The sequence below is a fragment of the Callithrix jacchus genome, chromosome 16 (assembly GCF_049354715.1).
Source record: "Callithrix jacchus isolate 240 chromosome 16, calJac240_pri, whole genome shotgun sequence".
Classification (NCBI taxonomy): domain Eukaryota; kingdom Metazoa; phylum Chordata; class Mammalia; order Primates; family Cebidae; genus Callithrix; species Callithrix jacchus.
Genome location: NC_133517.1, coordinates 25,356,727 through 25,381,288, shown reverse-complemented (window position 1 = coordinate 25,381,288; position 24,562 = coordinate 25,356,727). Strand labels below are relative to the sequence as shown.

Genomic DNA, 24,562 nt, shown 5'->3' with positions numbered 1-24,562 from the left:
TGCCTGTATGAGCCATTGAATATTCTAATTCTAAAAGCACACGCATATAAAAAATAACATAATTAAATGATACTTTTTTTCTACCCAAACTATGGAATTGGTAAGAAAGAAACCAGATGTTTTTTAGCTAAAACCAAAGGTGAAAAGCTAGTTGGAAGAAGAAGGGAAAAAAGAGAAGATAATATATTAGTCTGGAATGTTTCCTGGTCGCTAAGACTCATTATTTCCTCCTGGCCCCCCGGAAAGAGTGCAAGGCTGTTAAAAGCTACTTACAGGAATGGAAGCTCACATGCCTACAGGGCTGCACAGATAGGCAGGGAAGTGAAGGCAGCCAGGTGTGAGAAAAGTCAGAGGGTCTTTGTGTCTTTTCATGTTTTGCCTTTGACAGAGACACGGTTTAGAGAACTTTTCTGACTATAACAGAAACAACAGTGTGGTCACGGCGATAAATGGCACCTGCACCTTGGTGTAAGTATTGAGGAACAGCAGAATAGTGGGGACCCCAATGTCTGAGAGCAGCTGCAGCTCCTCTTCAAGCATCTAACTGATGACTGCTTCGTGGGAATGCAAGCCTTCATTCTTTTGAATTTTCAAGAGAAGTCAGAGTCTGATTTTTTATATGTAATATATATTTAAAGATCTGATTTTGAAATATTGGCCTAGTTTTGAAAAGCATGCTCATCAAACAACACGCATCTGTGGGCTAGCTCTGGTCTGAATACCTTGTGTTCTGGCTTCTACTTTAAAGAAGCAAAGTATCTCCATGTACTCATAGCTTCCCTTTACATATGATCTAAGGGAACCATCCAGTCAATGTTACTGAGACTTTACTGTCCAGCTAATTTCCTAGGAATGCAAGAAATGCCATATTGAGTCACATCAATGGTCTAATCTGCTCAGTATTTTGTTTCTCAGAGTGGCACCAAGGGCCATTTGGGAAACATTTAGAGCCCAGTTTCTTTGATGCTGGCCTCAGAAAGTTAGAGGAGACCCACAAACATTTTTTAATTTCTTCCTTCTGATTTATAAAATATTTCAAGCGTAAGGTATAACAGAATAAATAATGCATCTCCTACCTTTAACAAAACTTAACATGATTGTATTCCTTCATATATATGTATATTTTTAATTTAAAAATAAAATGTGGATGTACTGATGCTCTTGGTCATCACTCCTTCCCCAGCGGTAGCCATTATCCTGAACTTCCTGTTGATTACTTTCACATGTGTTTACATAGCTTAAAACATTGTAAATCTGGCTGAGCTCAGTGGCTCATGCCTATCATCCCAGCACTTTGAGAAGCCAAGGTGGGCAGATCATGAGGTCAGGAGTTTGAGACCATCCTGACCAACATGGTAAAACCCCAACTCTACTAAAAAAAAAAAATACAAAAATTAGCTGAGTGTGGTGACGCATGCCTGTAATCCCAGCTACTCAAGAGGCTGAGGCAGGAGAATCACTTGAACCCTGGGAAACAAAGGTTGCAGTAAACTGAGACCACACCACTGAACTCCAGCCTAGGTGACAGTGAGACTCCTCACAAAAGAAAAAAAAATTGTAAATCTTTCATCCATTATTCTAGCCTAAAAACCTGAAATATTTACAGGTATAAGCACAATCTAACCAACTTCCTAAGTTGTGGGAAAAGCAAATTCAGAAGGAAGAGGACCATGGTTAGGCCATTTAATCTTTCCACAGTCTGTTTTCTCCTGGGATGATGAATTTTGTCCTACCCACCCAACTTGAGTGAGATGGCAATATTCGTTCACAATAATGTGAACAAAATGTTCTTTGGAAAAAGATGAAGTGTTATCCACATACAAGGTTCTAGCACTCTTATTAATGAATTCCTTATGTGTCTTACTCCCTTTACAGAGTAATTGTTTGTCCTGAAAACGAAGGGAAGGGCTCCTGCTCATAATGAACTAATGCTTTCCTCCCTGGCTTGATGTTATAAACTTTGATTATAGCCCTTCTCAGCCTTCATCTTTCTAGACAAAGAGATAGGATTGTTTTATACTTTCCCAATGAGAAAAGCATTCTATTAGAATTTTCATAATTGTTCTTCTAAGTCTTTTCTAAGTCTGTTATTTTCTTTTTGGAGGCACAGTAGCCAAAATTGCCTACAGCATTACAGGTGCAAAAAAGGTCTGCGTTAGGTGAAGATTTATTAAAGCACTTGGCAAAGAAAATTACACTGGAGTAAAAAACAAAACAAAACCCAACCCTATCAAAGCCACAATGAGATACCATTTCATGCCCATCAGGATGGCTACTATTAAAAGCAAAACCAGAAAATAACAAGTGTGATCGCGGATGTGGAAAAATTATGACACTTGTGCTCAGTTGGAGGGAATGTCACATGGTGAGTTACTATGGAGAATAGTAAGGTGGTTCCTCAAAATAAGAAAATAAAATTATACAATCCAGCAATTCTACTTCTGGGTATAGCTCCCAGATAACTGAAAGCAAGGTCGTGAAGAGCTCTTTGTATACCCATGTTCACAGTAGCATTCTTTACAATAGAAAAACGGAGGAAGCAACTCAAGTTTCCAACAGTGGATGAATGGGTAAACAAAAGGTGGTTCATACATACAATGAAATGTTATTCAGAATGAAAAAGGAAGGACACCGATACATGTTACAACATGGATGAGCCTTGAGGACATGATGGTAAGTAAAATGAGGCAGTCACCAAAAGACAAATACTGTATGATTTCACCCATATGAGGTACCTAGAGTAGTCAAATTCACAGATACAGAAAGTAGAATGATAGCTGCCAGGATTGAGGGAGAGGAAAAGGGAGTTGTTGTTTAACCGGTGGAGAGTTTTCCTTTTCCAACACGAAAAGAGCTCTGGAGATGGGTTGCATATCAATGTAAATGTGCTTAACAGCACTCAACTATACACTTCAAAATGGTTAAGATGGTAAAAAACAAGAGCAAAACAAAAAACACCCAAAATCTAGAGCAATAATGTTCAAGAAAGATTATGAGCAGATTACAGAAAAAGAAGGAAAAGTCTCCATCAAGCGGGAACCACTACCAAGAGCACGACTTTTCTGCCAAGAAAGGAGTTTTTCTCTGGACTTCTAACGCACAGTTCTCTGTGGTTCCTAGTCATTTTGTTTTTGCCAGTGGCCCATCTTTTGCTTCTGTTCTCTCTCCCAACACCTAGAATATTATTACGCATTTGCAGATTGTTTTTGGAAGGTTAAACAGTTATCTCAATAACTATCTGTAGACGGCTGATGAATGGGAGGGATAGTGGGTAAATGTGTAGCTCTGGAGACTCAGATCTAATACATGTCTGAGTTTCACAATTTACTTGCTCTCCACAAGCTACATGACTTCTCTAAGCCTCATTTTTCTCATATATAAATCGAAGAGAGAATAGTAACTACTTCATAGAGTTACAGTGAAGGTCAAATGAGCTAGTAGTTCTTAGCATGCTGTCTGGCTAGAAAATCAAGGAAGGAGTTAAAGGTAAATATGTAGGAAACATCTGAGTGGACTGAGACTGGTCTACAGCCTTTCACCATGATATTCACATGCCTCCAACAAAACTCAATACTTAGTAACTGCTCAGAAAATATTTATTGAATGAATAAATGAACTGTAGGACAAGACTGAAAATTTGAATTCTATTAAAAATAAAGTTATTGAGCAATTCCTTAATACATTTTAAAGATAGTGCTGTAGAAGAGGTAAATCGTGCTGAATACTTATATTTATTTCTGGGAATTTTAGCTTGTTTAGAGCCTTATGGGTCCATTTCAAGTTAGCTTAGTGCCCACTATATTCCCAGGCAATAGGAGTGCATGAGGAGTGCAACATAAAACATACTCTTGCTCTCGGGTTGATCTTGGTCAAGGACAGGCATGGGAGGGCATGGTGGAATGAGCACCACGCTGGAGTCATATTCTCGGGGTGCAAAGGAGAGTTCCATCCGTGCTGCTGGAGGGGAGGGTGGTTTGGGAACACCAAACCCATGACATGAACTGGGTTATGAGGAACAGGTAGGGTTTCTCCAGGTGGAGAAAGAGGAAAAGGCAGAGGGGAGAAGATGTACAAAGGCATGGATAGAGGTGAGGGGGGCTGAAGCCACAAGACACCTTTGGGGAGGTTGCAATTGTGTATATGAAGCACTGAGTGAAAGTGGAGGAAAGGGAAACAGACTTAGGGAGGCAGGGGCCGCATGGCTCAGAACCCATTTTCCCGTAGAGGAGAGAGGCTTAATCCTCTTGGCAAAGGGAAATCCCAGAATGCATTTAAGCAGGAAAGTGATCTGATCAGATAGATACTCGAAAGATAACTCTGGCAATGGAGTGAAGGGTGGGCAAGAGAGGGCAAGACTGGAGGAGACAGGCAGGCCAGGTGAGAAACCAGTGAGAGAAAAACTGGGAGAGATGAGAAGATTCAGAGATCTCAGCTGTAGCAAAAGCGATGGTTGGGTGAGAGGTTAAGGATGGCGAGTTCAGGTGTGAGATCAAGCAGAGGGCAAGTGTTTAACATTGTAATCCTCATGCAGAGACTGTGCTATTAACATAATAGGGACTAAACTAACTTGAAATGGACCCACAGGCTCTAAAAAAGCTAAAATTACTTGCTCTGTAAGTGAATGAAAACATTTAAACCACCACTTACATACATGCTAACATCATATTGCTGAATACATACTCATGTACATGTGACACCTTTTATTTTGGTCTGTTGCCTGAAAATCAATACCCTTGTTAAAAAAAAAAAAAAAAGTGGGTGGACTCCTCAGACCACCTTCAATAATGATGACCTCTGCTGGCTTTTAGCTCATTTGCTTCCAGCTGAAGCCAAGGAATTAACTTTACTGAGATCCCACTGTTTGGTTTAAAGTGGGAAACCAAAATCCCCTTCCATGGAGACCAGATGCCAGCATGGAGAGTTTTATCCTCAAGAACCTGAGCTGCAGGAGCCCAGGATGCTCTGTTAGAAGATTCGGCTCTCGGTCAGGTGGAACATGATGGCTAAGCAAGCTGGGTGATACCTGAGAGCAAGGAATTTGGGTTCAGGAAAGGAAATGAGTAGTGACAACTTGTAGGGGCAAGCTTTCTATCTGCCTTGCACTAGGTGCACTAGGAGAATTGGCCCTCGGCTTATGAACACGACCCAGGGCTGGGCCATTGAAAAAGCTGAGAAGACAAGAAACCCAATCAGATGGTTCAGAAGGGATGTTGGAATCACTAGGTTTTGACAGGCTTTCTGGGTGCTCTACCATTAACCCAGGCAAGCTAATTAAAAAAGCGTCATATCTAAGGTAGTACTAAGTGAATTCTCTGCCACAAGACATATAGAACACTGTACCTTTCACAGTTTACTATAATGAACTGTGAATAGGTAATCCACTCTAATAATAATAACCACTGAAAATTCCTTTAGTATCAGTCTATATTCATATCCATTGCATAGAATTACAGTCACCTCCTCATACTCTTTGAAACAACTTTGCCCAAATATTTTTACATTTCTTAACTGAGGGTTTTCAGCCCTTTACTTCTACAGTCTTTGGTGCTGACCCTCTTTCTCCATTGTCCTACTCCCCCAGGCTCCTCCTCTGACCATTTTGAAAGCATAACACCAGAAAAGTAATGCTGAAACACAGAACAAATGCCCCAGGATCAATACAAGTTCACTACATAAACTAGGGCATTGGTTAAGGTACAAATAATTAAGTGCAAAACCTCCAAATGTTGACTAAGTGTTACTGATAAGCCTCAGACTCGATAAATCATCTGAACGAAAGAGACTAACAAGTGAAGAGTTCAGTGTCTCACCCAGCTCCACATCTTGATCATCCGTAAGCACAAGAATAATGTTGGGTCGGATGTTTTTTCGTTCCTGCTGTATCCGTCCTCTGAACCTCGGGGATCTGACAGTCGAACAGAGGCTCCCCAGCAATTCTGTGCCCAGGACAGCCAAAACCAGAGCACAGCAAGAATACTTCATTGTATTTGGTCCAATGTTGTAAAACTGACAAAATGTCTCCGTCTCCTGATTTCTGGAGTTCTGGGCAGTCAGAGAAAAACGGAGCCGGTGAGACTAAAATGAAATTCAAACCCCAAGCACAGTTGCAGAAAAAGGGCTACAAATAAGTCAGTATTGGCACATAAGCTGGCAGAGACAGGGCTGCACATGAGTCAGAAATAGCAAACCCTCACAAGTGCTGGGTAGTTTTTTAAGCACTTGATTATTTTGCAAATTCACTTTTGTCCTTTATTCTCATTCCAACTCTTCCTATTTCAATTCATTGCCAAAATAGAATTTCCAACACAGAGCTCAAACGTAAAAGCTTTCTGACAAGAGCTAATACCTTGAATTAGGTATCCTCGTTGAATAATCAATTTCTATTCTCAGAGGTATTCAGAACATCTGCAGATAGGGTCCTGGAAGGGAGAGGAAAAAAAAATACAAAGGAAATATCAGTCAACCATTTTAAAAACAGATTTTTGATCTGAAGTAGTCTTTTGCAACAGCATATTATATGTGTATATATTATATATTTTTTTCTTCTGTGATCCAAAAGGGAGGAACAGAAGGAAACAACTTTCAGAACTGCTAACAAATGACTCAAATGCTATCTTCATTTCAAAAGGGTGGTAAGGTATCGCCCTGCTCACACTCTAACAGTACTTTACACATCCCCAAAAGAGCTGAGGATTCGATTAGGAAGAGCCAGCAGTGCCAGGGAAACCAGAGAGCACTGGGAAGGAGTGTTTGCATGTGGGGAGCAGATGGTGCAAGGGGCGCGTTGGGGAGTGCTGACTCACCTGCGTGTGATACTCAGTACCTTGCAAGCAGAACGAAACACACACCTGTCATCACTACCCAGGAGCGTCCTTTCTGCTGACAAAGATTTCATAGTAAGTGACTGGGACAATTTTTTCCAGCCTCTGAAAAGCTCCTCTCTGTCCCCCATCAATCACCGGAAGGAAAAGGTGCTTCCTCTGTGTAAGGCTGGGTCCTCTGTCCCACTCGTGTCCTCAGCTTGTGCCAACACCTAAGTGGACAGAGGTCCCTCTCGAATGTCAATTACCAGGCTTATTGTTGGCGAGACCAGTACAGTAGGGCTAGCATAGGGGTTTTGCTTTGCTACAGATCTTAAACCTGCAAAGCAAAATGATTGGTCCCAAGCCTGAAGTTAGCGGCTACACTTCCACATTAAATAAATAAATAAATAAAATCCAGAAGGCTGAGCTGCAAAACCTTTGCAAAGCTGCACAGAAGGAGGCTGTTGAAAGGGTTGGAAAAATGCCCCTCTCACTCTGGAACACTAACCTGCTGAAAGCTTTTCTCTTGGAAAGATAGCAAAGGACTCATTAAAAAAATAAAATCTTTTTCTCATATGTCATGAGGGAACCTCTTGATGGGAATTTCAGCTGTGCTAAAATTAATTAGATAGCAGTCTGTTTCATCAGCCGCTCAGTCCCCATACACCTGAGAATCTGTATTTTGATCTGCAACACGAACTGGCATTGGATAAGTAGGCATAACTAATTAAGTGTAAGCATTGCATAGCAGGAGAAAAGGACTCATCTCTCAACTTCATGCCCTTAATTCTGGAGGGTGACAGGGGGCGGTGAAACAAGAATGAAGAAAGAGTGGATACTGTTTACCCCTGCCATACACATTCTTTTGTTTTACACAAACACACACACATATCCCCATTATTTTAAAGTTTATGAGCTGTTTTGTAAACAGCTCTAATGCTTTTCACTCTGCAGCCTGTAATTATACTGCAAGAGAGAGAAATAGACAAGAAGAAATCCGTTTTTATACAAAACTCTAGTGTCTGCAGCCAGGCAGTCCTGACTACATTATTTGCCACAAACAAGCCAGCTCCAATTCATCCTGTAGCTCTGTAGAAGTCACTCATGTAAGATTTGGTGCCTTCTTCTTGATAACTCAGGGCTATTCCACAGTGATTGCTGTGCATGCTGAACACTGAAAGCCTGCAATTATTCTGCACTCACAGTTTGGTTTCTGTGCATTTGTTTTAAATCGCGAGAAACCTGATACAGGCAGGAAGGGACAGGACAACTAAAGGAATAAAATGGCACACAATGACTGATTCTCACAAAGGTCAGGCTAAATAGTTAAATACAGAAATTTCTTAGAGGTCGGTTCTTTAAGTAGCAGAACTTTGCTCACCTCTCAAAGCCTGGAGAGGTGTGTGAAGGGAGAGGAAAGAGGGCCTTTGTGCATCACTGTAGTGTGAACCAACCTCTGCTGACAGTAGCAACTTGGGAGCAACAGTCACAGCCTCACTCCATTGGACAGACAGTGGCATTCGAGCCTAAATAACCAGTGACACAAGAAACGGAAAGTTCTTGACAATTCAGATGCTGAAAGCTTTGTGGAACGCAGTCAACATTGCTAGTAATTCTTTTCTTTATCTCATTTACTTGACTTCTTCCTTTAGGGAAAAGCAAATGAGCTTTAATGGTACCTTTGCATAAGCAACATCAAAAGTCATTTCCTACTATGGAAAAGCGAAAGTGGTGTTTACCTATGAAGTGAACTTTCCTTCTGGTGAATGAAAAGTGCATAAAAGATCTCCATTTTGTTCTGCCACAGTTTATCTTATTTTTTTAAATAAAATTTTTATTTTTATTGACAAATAATAATTGTATATATTATGGGGTTCACTGTGATGTTTTGATATGTACATTGTGGAATGATTATATCAAGTGTATATCAAGATAGATTATGTGTCTTTCTCCTCACATGCTTATCAATTTTTTATAGTGAGAACATTTAAGTATCCATTCTGTAAATGTGGCACATATACAGCATGGAATACTATGTAGACATAAAAAAGGATGAGTTCATGTCATTTGCAGGGACAGGGATGAAGCTGGAAACCATCATTCTCAGCAAACTGACACAAGAGCAGAAAACCAAACACCACATGTTCTCACTCATAAGTGAGTGTTGAACAATGAGAACACATGGACACAGGGAGGGGAACATCACACACCGGGACCTGTAAGGAGGTGGGGGCATAGGGGAGGGATAGGAGGGAGTGGGGGTTAGGGGAGGGATAGCATTAGGAGAAATACTTAATGTAGATGATGGGGTGATGGATGCCACCATGGCACATGTATACCTATGTAACAAACATGCATATTCTGTACATGTACCCTAGAACTTAAAGCATAATAAGAAAAAGAATCTATTCTCCTAGCATTTTTGAAACACACAATTAATTCATTGTTATTAACTGTGGTCACCTTGCTGAGCAACAGATCTTGAAAGCTTATTCCTCCTTTCTCACTGGAACTTTGGACCCTTTGGTCAGTTTCTCCCCCCAACCACCAACAGTTTGTTATAAATTCAGGGAATTCATACCTACAAGAATATACATTAAGTGGTCAAGAAAATTGAATCTTTTGACCAGTCTGACCAGCAAGAGTCCTCTCTCTCTTTTATCTCACCTTCCTTCACTAAAACACACAAAACACGCCACTCTAGAAACACTGCACACAGACAATTTTTTATTCCAAAATGACCTTTTAAAGCCTGTCATCCTCTTACCGCCTGGTTTCCAGCTCCAGAAGGAAAAGAAAAAAAGGGAAAAAGTCCTGAGGGACAAAAATCCAGAGCTTGACAGAAGAGACAAGGATGCAATGTTTGGATTGGGTACTTTGTGGTAGATAATAAGAGTCCTCAGAGACTAACAATTTGTCTTGAGAAATCGTAGAAAATGAAATTAATGTAGAAAGGCTTTTCTCACATGTACAGAGTGAGTTTGAAGAACAGTGTTGTATTCTTCACCAATCAAGACCAGAATACAAGTTGCTTTTACTCCAAGCCATAAAATGAAACAGCAGTTGTAGTTATGGTCAATTGGTGTGGAAAGTTTATAGGACTTTGTTTATGGAGGTCAAGCCAAACTATAAAAGTGGCATTAAGGGTGTGGGGGGTGGGTAGGGGAGGTATAGGAGGGGGTGGGGGTTAGGGGAGGGATAGCATTAGGAGAAATACTTAATGTAGATGATGGAGTGATGGATGCCACCATGGCACACGTATACCTATGTAACAAACCTGCATATTCTGTGCATATGTTAAAGTCACATGTTAAAAAAAAAAAGACTGGAAAGATGTCCAGCCAACTGGATAGAATGTTTAGGTCACGTATGCTTGTCCTGCAATACTCCAAGCTAAACTGAAACGCTGTTGTTCCCATAGGTTTAAGGGGACCTCTGTCTTCCCCAGTCCCCACTTTGCCTGGGCAGCTGGTGCTAGGTATCTAGAGGGGATGGTAGCCAATACATCAAAAGCACCCTGCTTTTGTCCATACAGCAATGCCCAAAGTATAGTTTGAGACGTTTGGGGACTCTGTGACCCTTTTGGGAGGTTCATGAGGCCAGATCTATTTTGATAAGAATACTGCCACATTATTTGCTTTCTCCACTGTGCTGAGGTTTCTACAGATGGCGTAAGAGCTGTGGTAGGGTAGAACTGCTTTCCGCTTTTGTCTTAGCATGAATGATGAAAGCTTCACATACAGTAAAACAAAACAGAAAACAGCTTCACTTAAGATGAAGCAGAAAAATCATTCATTTTATTAAACCTTGGCCTTGAATATACTTCTTTTCTTTTCACTTCTGTTTTCTGAGATAGGAGATTGACACGAAGTCCCATGCTGGCTCGGGGAATATGATGGGTGTCTTGAGGAAACGCATGCGGTGGCTGAGCTGCAAGCTAAAGTGGCTTAAAAAAAAAAAGAAACTTGACTTTTACTTAAAAGAATTTTTTGGTCTTGGATGTTTGGCAGACATTTTCTCAAATAATGAATGAAATAAACCTATCATTTCAAGGGAAACAATTGACAGTGTTTGTTACCTCCCTTCTCAGGGAGGAAGAAAATAGATGAAGTTGAAGAGTGAGAAGGATGAAGTGAGAAATGTACCTTTGAGACTTTCCCTCCTAAAAGCAGGAACTAAAGCCATATAAAAACAAGCTTCCCAAGGGCATTTTAGAGGATGCATAAAGTCCAAATTAAACTTTGTCCAGCTTCTTTCAGATTAAATTAATGACAAAGGAAAGCAAAGTGATCTGGATATTATGAAAACCACCAAAAGAACTCAATATTCCTGAAGCATGTGTTACCAAGTGTCTAAAGGGCCGAATAAGGGTCATTGGTGACCAATCATGGTCCAAATGGTCAGTGGATTCAATGGTGGCAAGAGAATGAAAACAAAGAGATAACTGGATTTCCAAAAAGAAGAGGCATTGGAAACTCCAGTTTAAGTAGGTTTGCATAAAATACTATGCGGCCATACGAAGGAACAAGATCATGTCCTTTGCAGGGGCATGGATGAACTTGGAAACCATTACCTCAGCAAATGAACATAGGAACAGAAACCAAACAGCACATGTTCTCACTTATAAGTGGGAGATGAATGATGAGAACACATGAACACATGGGGGGGGGAGGAACGGCACACACTGAGGGTCTGTCAGTGGGGCAGGGTTAGAGTGTGGGAGGGAGAGTATCAGGAAGAACAGCTAATGGATGCTGGGCTTAATACCTAGGTGATGAGATGACCTGTGCAGCAAACCACCATGACACACGTTTACCTTTGAAACAAACCTGCACATCCTGTACATGTACCCCTGGACTTAAAATAAAAGTTGGCAAAACAACAACAACAACAACAAAGAAACCAAAGTGGGTTTGATGGAAGGACAGCAATATTGCTAAAAAAGGACTAGAATGTGGTCTTCACATCTTAGTTACATCTTAAAATACATGGCTTATTACATGAAATTTCATTAAATTTGCCTTTGGTTTTATAGATTTATAGCTTATTTTATTATTTGTATTGAAGTACCTTGAGATATTGCATTAATCATAAGTAGTTTGTTGCAATAACAAAGAAATTCCAAATATGATAAAACCATATTTGTCATTCATATTACAAGTCACACACAGGATGCAGAGAGCTCCGCTCTGCCTAGTCATGCATGGATGCACGCTGATGGGGGCAGTGTTGCCTTGTTGCTGCAATAACTAGACCAAGGAGCAAGGAAAGAATAAGCTCAAGAATTTTGCAGGAGTTTTTATGGGCTCCAACCTGGAAGTGACCCAATTCATTTCTAGCATTTCATTGGATGCGACTAGTCATGTGGCCACACTCAACTGCAAGGGGGTTGGAAAATTTGGCGGACCCAAGTGTTTGCTGAGTACTAATGTCTATGCCACAAGCATAATGTTTCATCAGTACGTTATGTCTTTCTCTTTACACACACACGCAGACACACACACACATACACACATGCGTACGCCCACACACATACTTCAGATATGTGTATAAATATATGTACCCACACACAGACACATATCTCAAGTAACAAAGAAACATAATCTTTCTCACAGTATAAAGTTCAATCATTCTTAAGTACTAAAAATATACTTTCGACAGATTCGGGGATTTTTTAGACACATTTCATTTTAGTCTGTTTTCTTGATGTACATAATCTGGCGCAATGCAAATTTGTTTAAAGTTCCACAATTCCTGAGATACATTTAAATTGAAGTAAATATTTTTCAAAAGACAATTAGATGGTATATTTATGTTTCGAACGCATTTCTGGAAACACTATCTTGTACTACAAGAAATGCTTTTGAAACATCAATATACCATCTGAAAATCATTTCTCGAAACAGTTGTATGTAGGAAGAGGAACGCCTGACTTTACTATATAAATGAAGCTACAGTCAAGAGAACCCCAATGGCAGAATTTCTTTCTTTTTTTTTTTGAGATGGAGTCTTGCCTGTTGCCCAGGCTGGAGTGCAGTGGCGTGATCTCGGCTCACTGCAACCTCCACCTCTCAGGTTCAAGTGATTGTCTTGTCTCAACCTCCCAAGTAGCTGGGATTACAGGTATGCACCACCATGTCCAGCTAATTTTTGTATATTTAGTAAAGACAGGGTTTCACCATGTTGGCAGGCTGGTCTCGAACTCCTGACCTTATGTGATCTGACTGCCTCAGCCTCCCAAAGTAGCGGGATTACAGGCATGAACCACCCTGCGCGGCCCACTGACCTATTTTCTATGCCACCAAGTTCACCTCCAATATAACACTCTCTAACTTCTAAGAGTTAAACGCAGAAGAATGGGGACAACAAGTTCCTTCGTCCTGCTGGCCTCACACAGAGGCAGACTGAGGACCAGGAAAGAAAGTTCTGGGAAACAGTGTGAAGGATGCATTTGTATTTCAAAAGATAATTCTGGTTCCTAGCTCAAGGCAAATTATGGAGATTAGCTGTGTTTTTTTCAAAATGTATTACTTACAGAGAACCTTAACAAAAATCAAACATTCTATTAAAGCCAATGCCTTTGCTTGGAGACATTTTCAAGGAAACTTTAAAATTTAGATTAGTTCATGTATTAATATTTTAAAAAATCCTCCTTCACAAGTTGTACTGGGAAATACTGTTTGAGATCTTTTGTCCTAATGGTTAAATACATAATTCTAGGTCTTTAAACAACAAAATCCTTTTCAACATGTACCTAAATCCCTGTGCATCTTCAGATACTGGGTCCCCTTCAGCTGCGTACTCCTCTCCCAATGAGTAACAAGAACAGCTTTCCATTTATCAAATAAAAAGAGCAACTCTACTTACATTTCTAGTGAAATTCAAGTCTATAGTCTTGGAAAATATCACAGTAGAATAAACTAAGTAACTAGTAGGTCCATCTAGGAAAGTTAATTTACTATATTAGTCTTAGGAATAAAGCATATAATGAATAAGAATTGTCTGCCTGTTATCATCAACACTAGTGTAATCTATGACGTTCTTATTCAACCAAATTTACCTTCCTTAAATCATTATCTGGACACAAAGATAGAGCTATTTATCAATTTCTTTTCTTTTCTTTCTTTATTTATTATTTATTTTTGAGATGTGTCTTGCTCTGTCACCCGGGCTGGCATGCAGTGGTGCAATCTTGACTCACTGCAACTTCTGCCTCCCGGTTCAAGCAACCTCTAGAGTAGCTGGGATTACAGGCACTCACCACCATGCTCAGCTAATTTTTATATTTTTAGTAGAGATGGGGTTTCACCATGTTGGCCAGACTGGTCTTGAACTCCTGACCTCAGGTGATCTGCCCGCCTTGGCTTCCCAGAGTGCTGGGATTACAGGCATGAGCCACTGTGGCCAGTTTCTCTTTCTTTCCTTCTTTCCTTTCTTTCTTTCTTTCTTTCTTTCTTTCTTTCTTTCTTTTCTTTCTTTCCTTCTTTCTTTCTTTCTTTCTTTCTTTCTTCTTTCTTCCTTTCTTTCTTTCTTTCTTTCTTTCTTTCTTCTCTTTTCTTTCTTCTTTCTTTCTTTCTTTTTCTCTTTGTTTCTTTCTTCCGTCCTTCTTTCCTTCCTTCCTTCCTCTTTTTCTTTCTTTCTTTCTTTTTTTAAGAAGAACTAACAACTCAAGAGATACAACAGGAGATTTCTAAAACCATAATTTCCCTAACATTTATAGATTCAGATAATGAATCTATAGTGACTTGAAATTTTAAATATGACATCTGTCTTAGTTTACTGGCTGGACAGAAGTTGGGAAATATTTTAGTTAATAAAAACTTAGCATTTTAGTTGTTACAAAAGAGTAACCTTTATGAAGTTTTATACGTAAGAATTTATAGAATGAAAATTTTAAGAGCCACATTAGCATCCTAAACTGTTACTTGTCTTATACGTAAAATAAATCTTCCTGAAAAGGCTCAGATCATAATCTATGTCCATGGACATTTAAGGCAAATTTACACTTACTGTCACTGTGGAGTATCTTTGTAAATAGATGTTTATAGGTAGACCAGTCCTTAGAATTCTTCTGGACTTTTAAACTACAAACACCCAATGGTGTTCCACTTCCAGAATTTATTTTCTCACTCATGACTTTGTTGTAAACCTTCATTTCTCAGCATACATAAGAACAGCACTTGTCACACAAAGGAGCTGATATAATTAAACCAGATGATGGGCCCCACAAGTAAAATCAGCCATTCATGAAAGCTGGTCACCAGAGGCCATTTCAAACAATGCATATTTTAAAGTCATCTAAAGTAATCCCTTCTCTCCACTGGTTTCGTTTCCATGAAGTCTTAAGCACATGTGTGCTACAAAAAGGAGATTTATTAAAACCTGATGTGATATTAGAGATTACAATGCAACGGGGTTGAGCTGATTTTTAATATCTCAGCCTTCAAAAAGAAAAGCAATCTTTAATAATATTTGCAAGCTCGCTAAAACATCATGCGTGGAAAAGAAGAGAGATGATGATTATTTATGAGGAAAAACAAAAAGAAAGAAGACACTCATGTTCTCTTGATTAGGATACATATAAATTTTGCATAAAATTGCAGGGAAACTAAAACGGTTTTCACTGATGGATGGATTAGCCGAACACAGCAACTATTTTCCAACTATAGAGAGGAGCTTGGTTTATTTGAAAAATGCCTTTAGAGTTGTGAATCTGAAGTCTAACATTCCCCTGGATCGCTATGGTGAAACATTGTAAAATGTGTCATAGAACAACATGTGACAATTTCAAATTATTAATAGTTGTTTTCATTACTAGAAGTCCATTAAGTCTGGCTGCTTGCAAAGTTTCCCAAGGCTCCTAAAGTTTACCGAGACCTCCAGTCCTGGTGGACCTCTGGATGTTTTGTTCATTTGCTGGTTCTCTCTAATCTTTCTTTCTATTTCATAATTGTATTTAGTTTCAATCAGAAATGAAGATACAACGGCTTGGATTTCATATGCCTCTGGTCCTCCATATCAGGATCTCTTGCATACAGCATATCCTTAAGTACACACAAAAGGAAGCATGTAAATGATCTGAAACTGTTTTCGATAAATTAGCAGAAGTGATGTTCTGGCACGCAGGCCATCTGCTTTTCCTTCTTGGAACATGGCTTCAGGGAACAGATTGTATATGAGAAAGGTTAGCAAGCCTGATGTTGGAGGGCTGATGTGAGGGAGGTGTTCCAGAAAACACCTTGTAGATTCCCTGAGTCTGAAAGGGATCTGAAAGTTCACTTCCATCAACCTTTAGTGAATAAAACTTCTCACTCATCAGTGAATGTCTCTGTGCAGGTAACAAGAGACTCTCTAGGCTACCTGTTTAGTTGAGAATGACATTTAAGATTAGGAAATTCTCCTGTTTATTGAACAAAAATGTGCCTTCCCCTCTCTTCTAGATGCTTAGTCATGCTCTGTTCTTCTGAGCCACACAAAATAATTCTATATTTTTTTTACATAACAAATGATTTAAATAATTCAAGATTGTTTCTATCTACCTCCTAAATCTTCTCTTACAAAACATACCTAGGTGGTGGCTTACTTGTAATTATGGGGGAGAATTGGAAAGGATTATTTTTAATTTGGACATGGTTGATTAAGTATTGGATCAATAAATCCTATAAAACTGTAGTTACACAAATAGCAAGCCAGCATATTTAATGCCCATCTGGCTCAAAGATATTTGATTACTAGACTACTGTAAATCAATGGTTTCCAAATTCACTAAGAAAAATGTCCTTATGTACCACTATTTTCATGTTTGGACTCAATTCAACTCAGAAATCTTCCAAAATTTGCATAACTAAATTGCTAATTGGTTTTATTGGAGAATAAAGCCAGGCAAGAAGGATAAAGATCCAGGCTTCAGAGTCATAATCCAAGTACTGATTTTTTAAAAATTCCTTGACAACATATTGATTTCCTCTAGCAATTAGGTTTTGAGGAAGCTTTTCTTCCAAAAAGAAACATCTTTACCACACTTGGCTCCCAACTTCAGAATACTAGATACTTCAAAAGATCTATGTAAGAGAAGGATTACCATTAAACAAGGGGCCCGGGCTCAAGTGCTACATTCACAAGGTAAAGCAGGGGTTCATCAGAATCACCTGGAGGTCTTGTTAATTATGCCAGCATTTTTGATTTGGAAATAAGGCCCATAAAATTGCTTTAAAAAAATTTTTTTTGAGAGGGAGTTTTGCTTTTGTTGCCCAGGCTGGAGTGCAGTGGTGGTGATCTCAGCTCCCTGCAACCTCCGCCTCCTGGGTTCAACGGATTCTCCTGCCTCAGCCTCCTGAGTAGCTGGGGTTACAGGTGCGTGCCACCACGTCCAGCTAATTTTTGTATTTTTAGTAGAGATGGGGTTTTACCATGTTGGCCAGGCTGGTCTCGAACTTCTGGCCTCAGATGATCTGCCTGCCTTGGCCTCCTAAAGCGATGGGATTACAGGCATGAGCCACTGCATCTGGCCTTAAAATTGCATTTCTAGCAAGTTCCCGGGTGATGCTGATGCTGATGGTACTGATCTAGAGGACAACGATCAACCCACTAGCACGAATGAAAGGAAAGGTGAAGCCCAGCCAAGCAGGTGTTACCAGTCTCTTCCATGAAGGTTGACTCCTCAGACATTTGCATTGGCTGGGGCAGCTAGGCATTTACAAGATAGGATTATTGATACTGCCAATTATTTTGTAGCTGACAGGACTGTTTACGATCATCTTTCCCAGAGCTGCTGAGAAGGCAAACATACCAACACACTGTTTATCCTAGGCATCAACAACTGAAGGTGTTTTCATGGGAGAGCCTTCGCCTTCCTTCAACAAATATTCAGAAGTGTTCTTTTGAGTGGTTTTCAAATGACCAGCTAAGGTCCCTTTCTATGTACTCTCTTTCCATATCTGAAGGAATAAGGTTGCTCAAATCCTTGACATATGTGAACTAATGGAATCTGACAGGGGCCCAGAGCAACACTGGAGTTTGTTACATTTATTAAACAACTCCTAAGCTCAAAGATAGCTTCACAACTCTCAGGCTGAATTTCCCATCTTACGGTAAATTATTACCAGAGATTAAGGAGGCAGAGTGAGTTACTTGGTTTTTGTTTTTGCAAAGCCCAGACTCAGTTTCCCAATTCTGTTCAGCTGTATCTGCCAATCACCCCCATGGGCCTTTCACCACCTATGGCTTCCTCTTTGAGACAGTGGCAGGTGAATGTAGTTGCAGTGGGAAACAAACTTGGAATGATTAAACAATATGATCCAAAAAATGTATCCAACCATCGTGATAGGCATGACACCATTACTTTAGGTGCTCCTGGGAACGCTGAGCTAAATCCTTGCACACTGTGGAAGAGAAGCGAAAGGGATGCGGCCACACAAAGTGAGCTGGAAAAGTGGGGCAGAACTCACCAGGACCAGGTGCAGTGGGCTGAGAACAGGCCAAGGTCATGTTTGCAACCTTCCAAATGACTTTATCTGCCTCAATTCTTGTCATGGCAACTTCTTCTCGGAACGGCAAACTGGGACACGTGGTCTGATACCCGGTTGAGAAGCAAAAACAATTTCGGAGGCTGAGTTTCTCAGTTGCCTGATTCCGGGGAGTAACTTCCAGCACCACATAGACTAGTGCCAGGACTGGGCACACGTCTGGTCTTTCCTTCTCTCTTTTTGCTCCCCTTTCCCCTCAACCCCTCATTTTATCACCAGCTCCTCCTTCATTCCTCAGATCCTACAGCCCCGTTCCGCCCCCGACTGCCAAAAGTCCCTCACCACTCCACTTTTTTCTTTTTGTTCTCTTGAGTTTCCAAATTCCCACAATTTCCACGATGTGGATGACACTCGACTATTTATCAATAAGCAAGAACTTTTGCTCGTATCCATTGAGCACGTGCCATGTATTAAACCTTTCATAGTTCACTTTATCCTAGCCACACACCTATGAAGTAGGTACTGTTTCTACTCTTTTTTTTTTTTTTAAATGAGGAAACTGAGATTCAGGGATGTTCAGGGATCTGTCCAAGATGACACAGCAAGGACAGAACAGGGACGACCCCACATCAACGTCTTTGTTCGTAAGTGTTCTGTTTTTGTATCTTCTCTTGAAGTGCATTTTTGTTCTAAAAGATCTTGCAAGCCTAGAGACTTTCAAACTGGCAAAATTAATGGGGAGAAATTTTGGGGGACACAAATGAGCTTCCTATGTTGCTCCAGGAATCCGCCCCTGCACCTGACAGTATCTCCCTAGGAGAACAAAACAGGGCATCAGTATTGCAGCCACACACCATGTACAGCCCTTCTTTCACCTTCCAAACAGAAGGGGACCCCTCAGAACTCAGTAAAACAAAGAGTCGTTGCTGGGTGAGAGAGTGGACTGGCGTGGTTAAACATGAATATTCAAGACCACGAGTCACAGCTTCATGAATTCGAGGGTGTCTTCTATTTGTATTTACCATTGTGGAGTCTCGAGACAAATCTGCAATGATTAATTAATCCTTGGTGACAAGGCAGAAGGTAAAATAATTTGTGCGTAGTCACACAGTCGGTCATTCTCAGGCTCCGAGGTAGTACTGGGGTGCTTGGTTTTCCAGAAACAGAAAGCTGTCCTTAACCCACAACCTAATGAGTGACATCATCTTCAGTATTCCCAGTCCATGGAAATTCCATCCTCTGAGATCCTTCTCCCAACCCATCCCCAGCAAGACTTGTCTCCCCAACTTCCAGGAGACAAGGCCGGACGTCCTGACTTGAGGGGCGCAGGAGGCACGGTCTAGTGAACACACTGCATTTGGCTGCCTGTGGCTGTTTTCCCACCATCTCCTCAAGCGCAATTTTAACTGAGGCTATTCACAGTAATACCTTAATTATCCATCACAGTAGGGGAAAAGAGGGTCACTAGATATGTGAATTTCCATGCTGCCTTACTTGAACTATTTAAAGGCTCAAACTGAAAACAAGCAAATAAAGTATTTTAAAGCACACAGAATTTACACAAGGAACCCCCTAAAGCTCACAACAAAAAAAGGGTTATTTCCTGCTGTGTTTCATGGAGGGGTCAGTGGCTCCGTGCTGCACAGAGTTGTGGCTTTTCTCACTCCAGGACTTGGGCTGAGGCATGGCATTGTCAAGGCAGGAGCAGGATTGCTGATGGAACCTGGGAATGCTGTTCAAAGTATCTGCTGACACAGGGCATCTGGCACACCTGCTGACCTGTCATTGGCCAAAACAAGCCATAGGCTCCCCTGGGAGCCTTGGGTGGGGATGCTGATTCCCTTCACTTCTCTGGTTTGTGCATGTGGGGCAGGGGTGAGGAGGATTGGTGACAATAATTGGGGATTGTGACAAAATCTAACATACAAGCTTTCAAAAATTAATTACATATTTTCTGGTCTTTAAAGAGTACTACAGATGATGTCACTGTTTCATTTTGTTTTGCTTTGTGGCTCTGGGTCATCAATATTAACATCCAAGTCCGGGAGTGATGGCTCACACCTGTAATCCCAACACTTTGGTAGGTGGATCATGGGAGGTCAGGAGTTCAAGACCAGCCTGGCCAGCATGGTAAAACCCTGTCTCTACTAAAAACACAAAAAATGTTAGCCAGGCATGATGGTGCAGGCCTGTAATCCTAGCTACTCGGAAGGCTGAGGTGGGAGGATTGCTTGAACCTGAAAGGCAGAGGATGCAGTGAGCTGAAAGCACGCCACTGTACACTCCAGCTTGGGTGACACGAGACTCCATCTCAAAAAAAAAAAAAACAAAAAAACAAAAATTAACACCCAAAGCGCTCTAGGCTGACAATATTTTTCTAAGGAATACTGGGATGTAGAAAGCAGTTTGCCTAACACATAAATGACACCAGATCCACACTGTTTGAAATTCCTTATGGATATTTTTCATAGCATTGTTTTTACCTCCTTTGCTATCAACCAGTGATCATTTCTAGTTATCATGGGTGTGTTTGCACTTGTCTTTTAATGGGCTAAGAAGCGTGTTCTCCCACCTTCTCCCTTCTATAATAACATGTGAGGGAGATACCAGGAGGTGGCTTGTTAGATCTCGTTAGACCCATGTTGAAAATAAAAATGAAGGCATGAGGGTCTCTCTCAAGTCCTTTAGTGTATGGGCATGGTGGCAAATGTTTGCGTGTGGGGGGCATCACAGGTTTATTAGCATCTTGCTTGCTTTTGCTTGTGTTTCCCTGTTTTTGCTGGCTGATTGAGGGTGTTAGATAAACGAACTTAGGGAAGATTGAGCTGGATTAAGTTCCAAGCACTCCTGCTTTGCCATTTTCCATATTTAACAGATTTTTTTCCAGACATTCAACTAAGCATTAACACTGCTTGCAATTTGTTCACTTCCATTTATTCTAATTTCCAGAAACATTTTGATTCAGCAACCCTTTGTTGAGCACCTGTATAAGGCACATCATCAGGCACTGCTGAGATAACGAGAAAAGAGTCCTGTCTTCTAATGGAAAGTCATATGCTATGCTACATATAATGCACTTTCAAAATGTGTTGGCAACTGCCTTCATTCTAAAGGTAGAGCAGATGGCACACTTTGAAAGGCCTCAGGGCTTCCTGGGATGTGTGTGATACTCTCTGTGGGTTTATATTATCCTGAACACCACAGTGGAGTGCAGTGCTCGTGTTTTTTAAATAAAAACAAACCCCACAGAGCCATATTCGCCAGTCAAGGTAGATGAAAGTCAAACATTTCCAACTTGTTTAGTGCACAACTATTTCCTAGTGAGCACTTTCCTCTAATGTATATTGAGTTATCTTCTGAAAGCCTGGCCTTACATTGATAATAATTGAACTGTGAACAAGGTTTTTCATATGCTCAGGTGGTTTCTTATATCTCAAATCCCAGGGGAAGATACATTTCTTCTTTAATATGTTCATAAGGCATCACAGTTCAGGAAAATATTTTCGTAGAAATTATCAAATTTGCTCCTCACAACAACTTATATGGGAAATTAGAGCAGGCATTCCTGCCCCACTCCATCCCACCTCTACCTGTTACAGCAGCTTAGGAAAGCATAACTGAAATTATTCTCAGGTCTTCTGACTCCAAGGCTGGTAGCTATTTACCATCACAAATCACTTATTTTCCATTTTGTCTCATTATTTGATAACTGTCAACTTGATCATTCATGGATATAGATGGTAAAAATGTACAATCTAATATAATGTACAGACAATCAAAGAAAAGATGTGTTTGCACTGGTTTCAAACTTTTTCACTGCTACTTTTCACAAAACTCACTAGACTGTTGGTTTCAGGGTTACTTATTCTTTCTGCACAAACCCCCCAACCAGTGAAAATACAAAAAGGTAATAATTTCCTGAGCCATGAGGATATAGTGAGTTAAAATGTTAACGCTGCTTCTTAATAATTTTTTAGCAACATTATGATGTTGCTCAGAGTACTCTTGATAGAATCTGATGTTTTGAAAAAGTATGCCAAAAACAATATTTTGGTAAAAATATGTCTATAACATATCTCATATTAAATCACTTGAGGATTAATAATTTAAGGAAAGGCTTGAAAATATGTTGATTTTAACATTAAAAAAAGTCTTTTTACAAAAATGGATTAGGAAGTTAGATTAATTACACTACTGGAAATGCATTTGTACTTGACATGAAACTCAAAAATTTAAATAGAAAAGGACTGCTTTATAGGAATTTAACATCTTTCCAGTGGACAGCAGCTGGAAAGCTTGTAATTTTCTAGGTAGAACTCACAGGGGAGAGGACACGGAACCTGCTGCATTCCAGGAAATGGATCTCACCTTGAATCATAGCTTTGCCTGACTACAGGGATAAATGTAGAGGATAAAATAGTTTTCCATACAACAATGAGAAGGCACAACTTTATTTTGTCTGATAGCAATAAGCTATCTTCTCCAAACTGTGAAATCCTCTCATTTCGGTTACCATTTCTTGAAAACAAGTACATTTCATTTTCTGCTGATATAGAGTCCTGAATGATGTGGCACAAACTGCTAATTTCATCACCTGCCTCATCATTCACCATCTTTTATAACAAAATTCCAATTTTATTTGCAGTGGCCAGCTATAGGTGACATGCCTGTAATCTCAACACTTTGGGAGGCTGAAGCAGACGGATGACCTAAGATCAGGAGCTGGCCAACATGGTGAAGCCCTGTCTCTACTGAAAAGACAAAAAAAAGAAAACAATTAGCTGGTGTAGTGGCATGCACCTGTAATCCCAGCTACTAGAGAGGCTGAGACAGGCGAATCTCTCGAATCTGGGAGGTGGAGGTTTCAGTGAAGCAAGATTGTGCCATTGCGCTCCAGCCTGGGCGAAAACAGTGAAACTCTGTCTCAAAGAAAAAACAAAAACAAAAACAACCCCCCTCTACCCCCCAAAGAACAAAAGAGCATGGGTGGCCTTTGTCATATGTCATGACTGGAGTTTCTGCATCCATCTTGGACCGTGAGAAGTTCTCACAGACCGAATGCTCCATGGTGAGGTGAAGAGAGAAAAGAAGCCTGGGTCCCTAGTGGCCAATGTCCCAGTCTTGATCCCCTGACTCTGAATTTTCTTTACTTTCATTACATCTAGTGAGTGCTATGAAATTTATAGAGGCAAGTGGGAGCAAGACATTTTCTCAGCAGATGTTAAGCTCCAAACTCTAATGAACTAATGTTTCAGGCAGTTTAAGGTTTCTGGGTCAAATAAAGAATATTTAGGAATCTCTCATGAGCCATGGAAATGAAAAAAATGGATTCCTCTATCTTTTTATAATTTTTTAGGATTCAAGTAAATTTTATTATGCTATGAATTGATCTTTAGTTTCCTTAAAAAACAACAAAAAGCCGAGAGTTTTTACACATGCAATCTACCTGGATGCTACCTGAGTTTTCTTAAATATTCATATGATGAATTTTCATATTTTATATTCAAAAGAGGAATTTCAATATTTTCAGAAAATATTGCTAAAGAAATTCTATATTTTCTTACCTAATTATAGAAATGTTAGTGTCAGATACAAAGATGATAATAAAAACAACCCCATAGGAACATTAGCACATGTTTATTCAAAAGTAAAACTTGATTATCTGTCTTCATCTGCAGACATTTTCCCCATTTTCTTTCTCACCCATGCAAATATGACTTTTATTTTCAGTTGAAAATAGGAATTTTGCCTTCACCTGAATAGCGAAGGAGTTTTTAAAGAAACAAGGTTTCTATGCTTTAAAGGAGTTTTAAAAATTGATTTGTTTTGCATAAATGTCTCAGTTTTACCTCAAATTAGGATTTCAAACACTCAAATTAATACATTACAGCACACTATTCTTAGACTTGAGAAAGGGATTTTATAGTAATTCTAAGCTCCAAAGTTCTTAATAAACTAGCAAAGTTTAGAAAGAAAAACGTGAATGAGCAAATTGAAATACCTTAGCCAATTTGATTTATGCATAATCACCATGAAATGGAAATAATTTGATTAACTTGATTAGTTCAGACTGTGATCCCCAAACTGTTTCCTGTCATGGAAAATACTAACATTGATTATATACAGCACACTCAGATAGGCAGATGAGACCACTCACAGTACCAGGGGCTCTGGTGGCCATCCCAGGCCTTCCCAACCATCCTGAGGCTAAGCAGGTAGATATCTTGGTACACCGGTAATCCACATCTTGACACACCTATAATCCATTTATAGCCCACTGCTAACACAGAGTGA

At 40.0% G+C, this 24,562-nt stretch overlaps 1 protein-coding gene across 19 annotated transcripts in view; it reads right to left on the bottom strand.

Annotated features, from left to right (window-relative positions):
- Positions 1 to 24,562, bottom strand: part of SULF1 (sulfatase 1) — a 195,575-nt gene that overhangs the window by 91,650 nt on the left and 79,363 nt on the right. For 8 of the 19 annotated variants that reach the window (XM_008982754.5, XM_008982751.4, XM_054246671.2 and 5 more), the window contains exons 3-4: positions 6,347 to 6,419; positions 5,811 to 6,042 (exon numbers count right to left, since the gene is read on the bottom strand). In XM_008982754.5, coding sequence (XP_008981002.4) covers positions 5,811 to 5,982 — 172 coding nt within the window. In that variant the 5' untranslated portion in view covers positions 5,983 to 6,042; positions 6,347 to 6,419. Of the gene's footprint in view, positions 1 to 5,810; positions 6,043 to 6,346; positions 6,420 to 6,803; positions 6,880 to 8,184; positions 8,330 to 24,562 lie in introns of all 19 variants that reach the window. The other 11 variants (XM_078352605.1, XM_078352603.1, XM_035277506.3 and 8 more) reach the window with 4 other exon arrangements.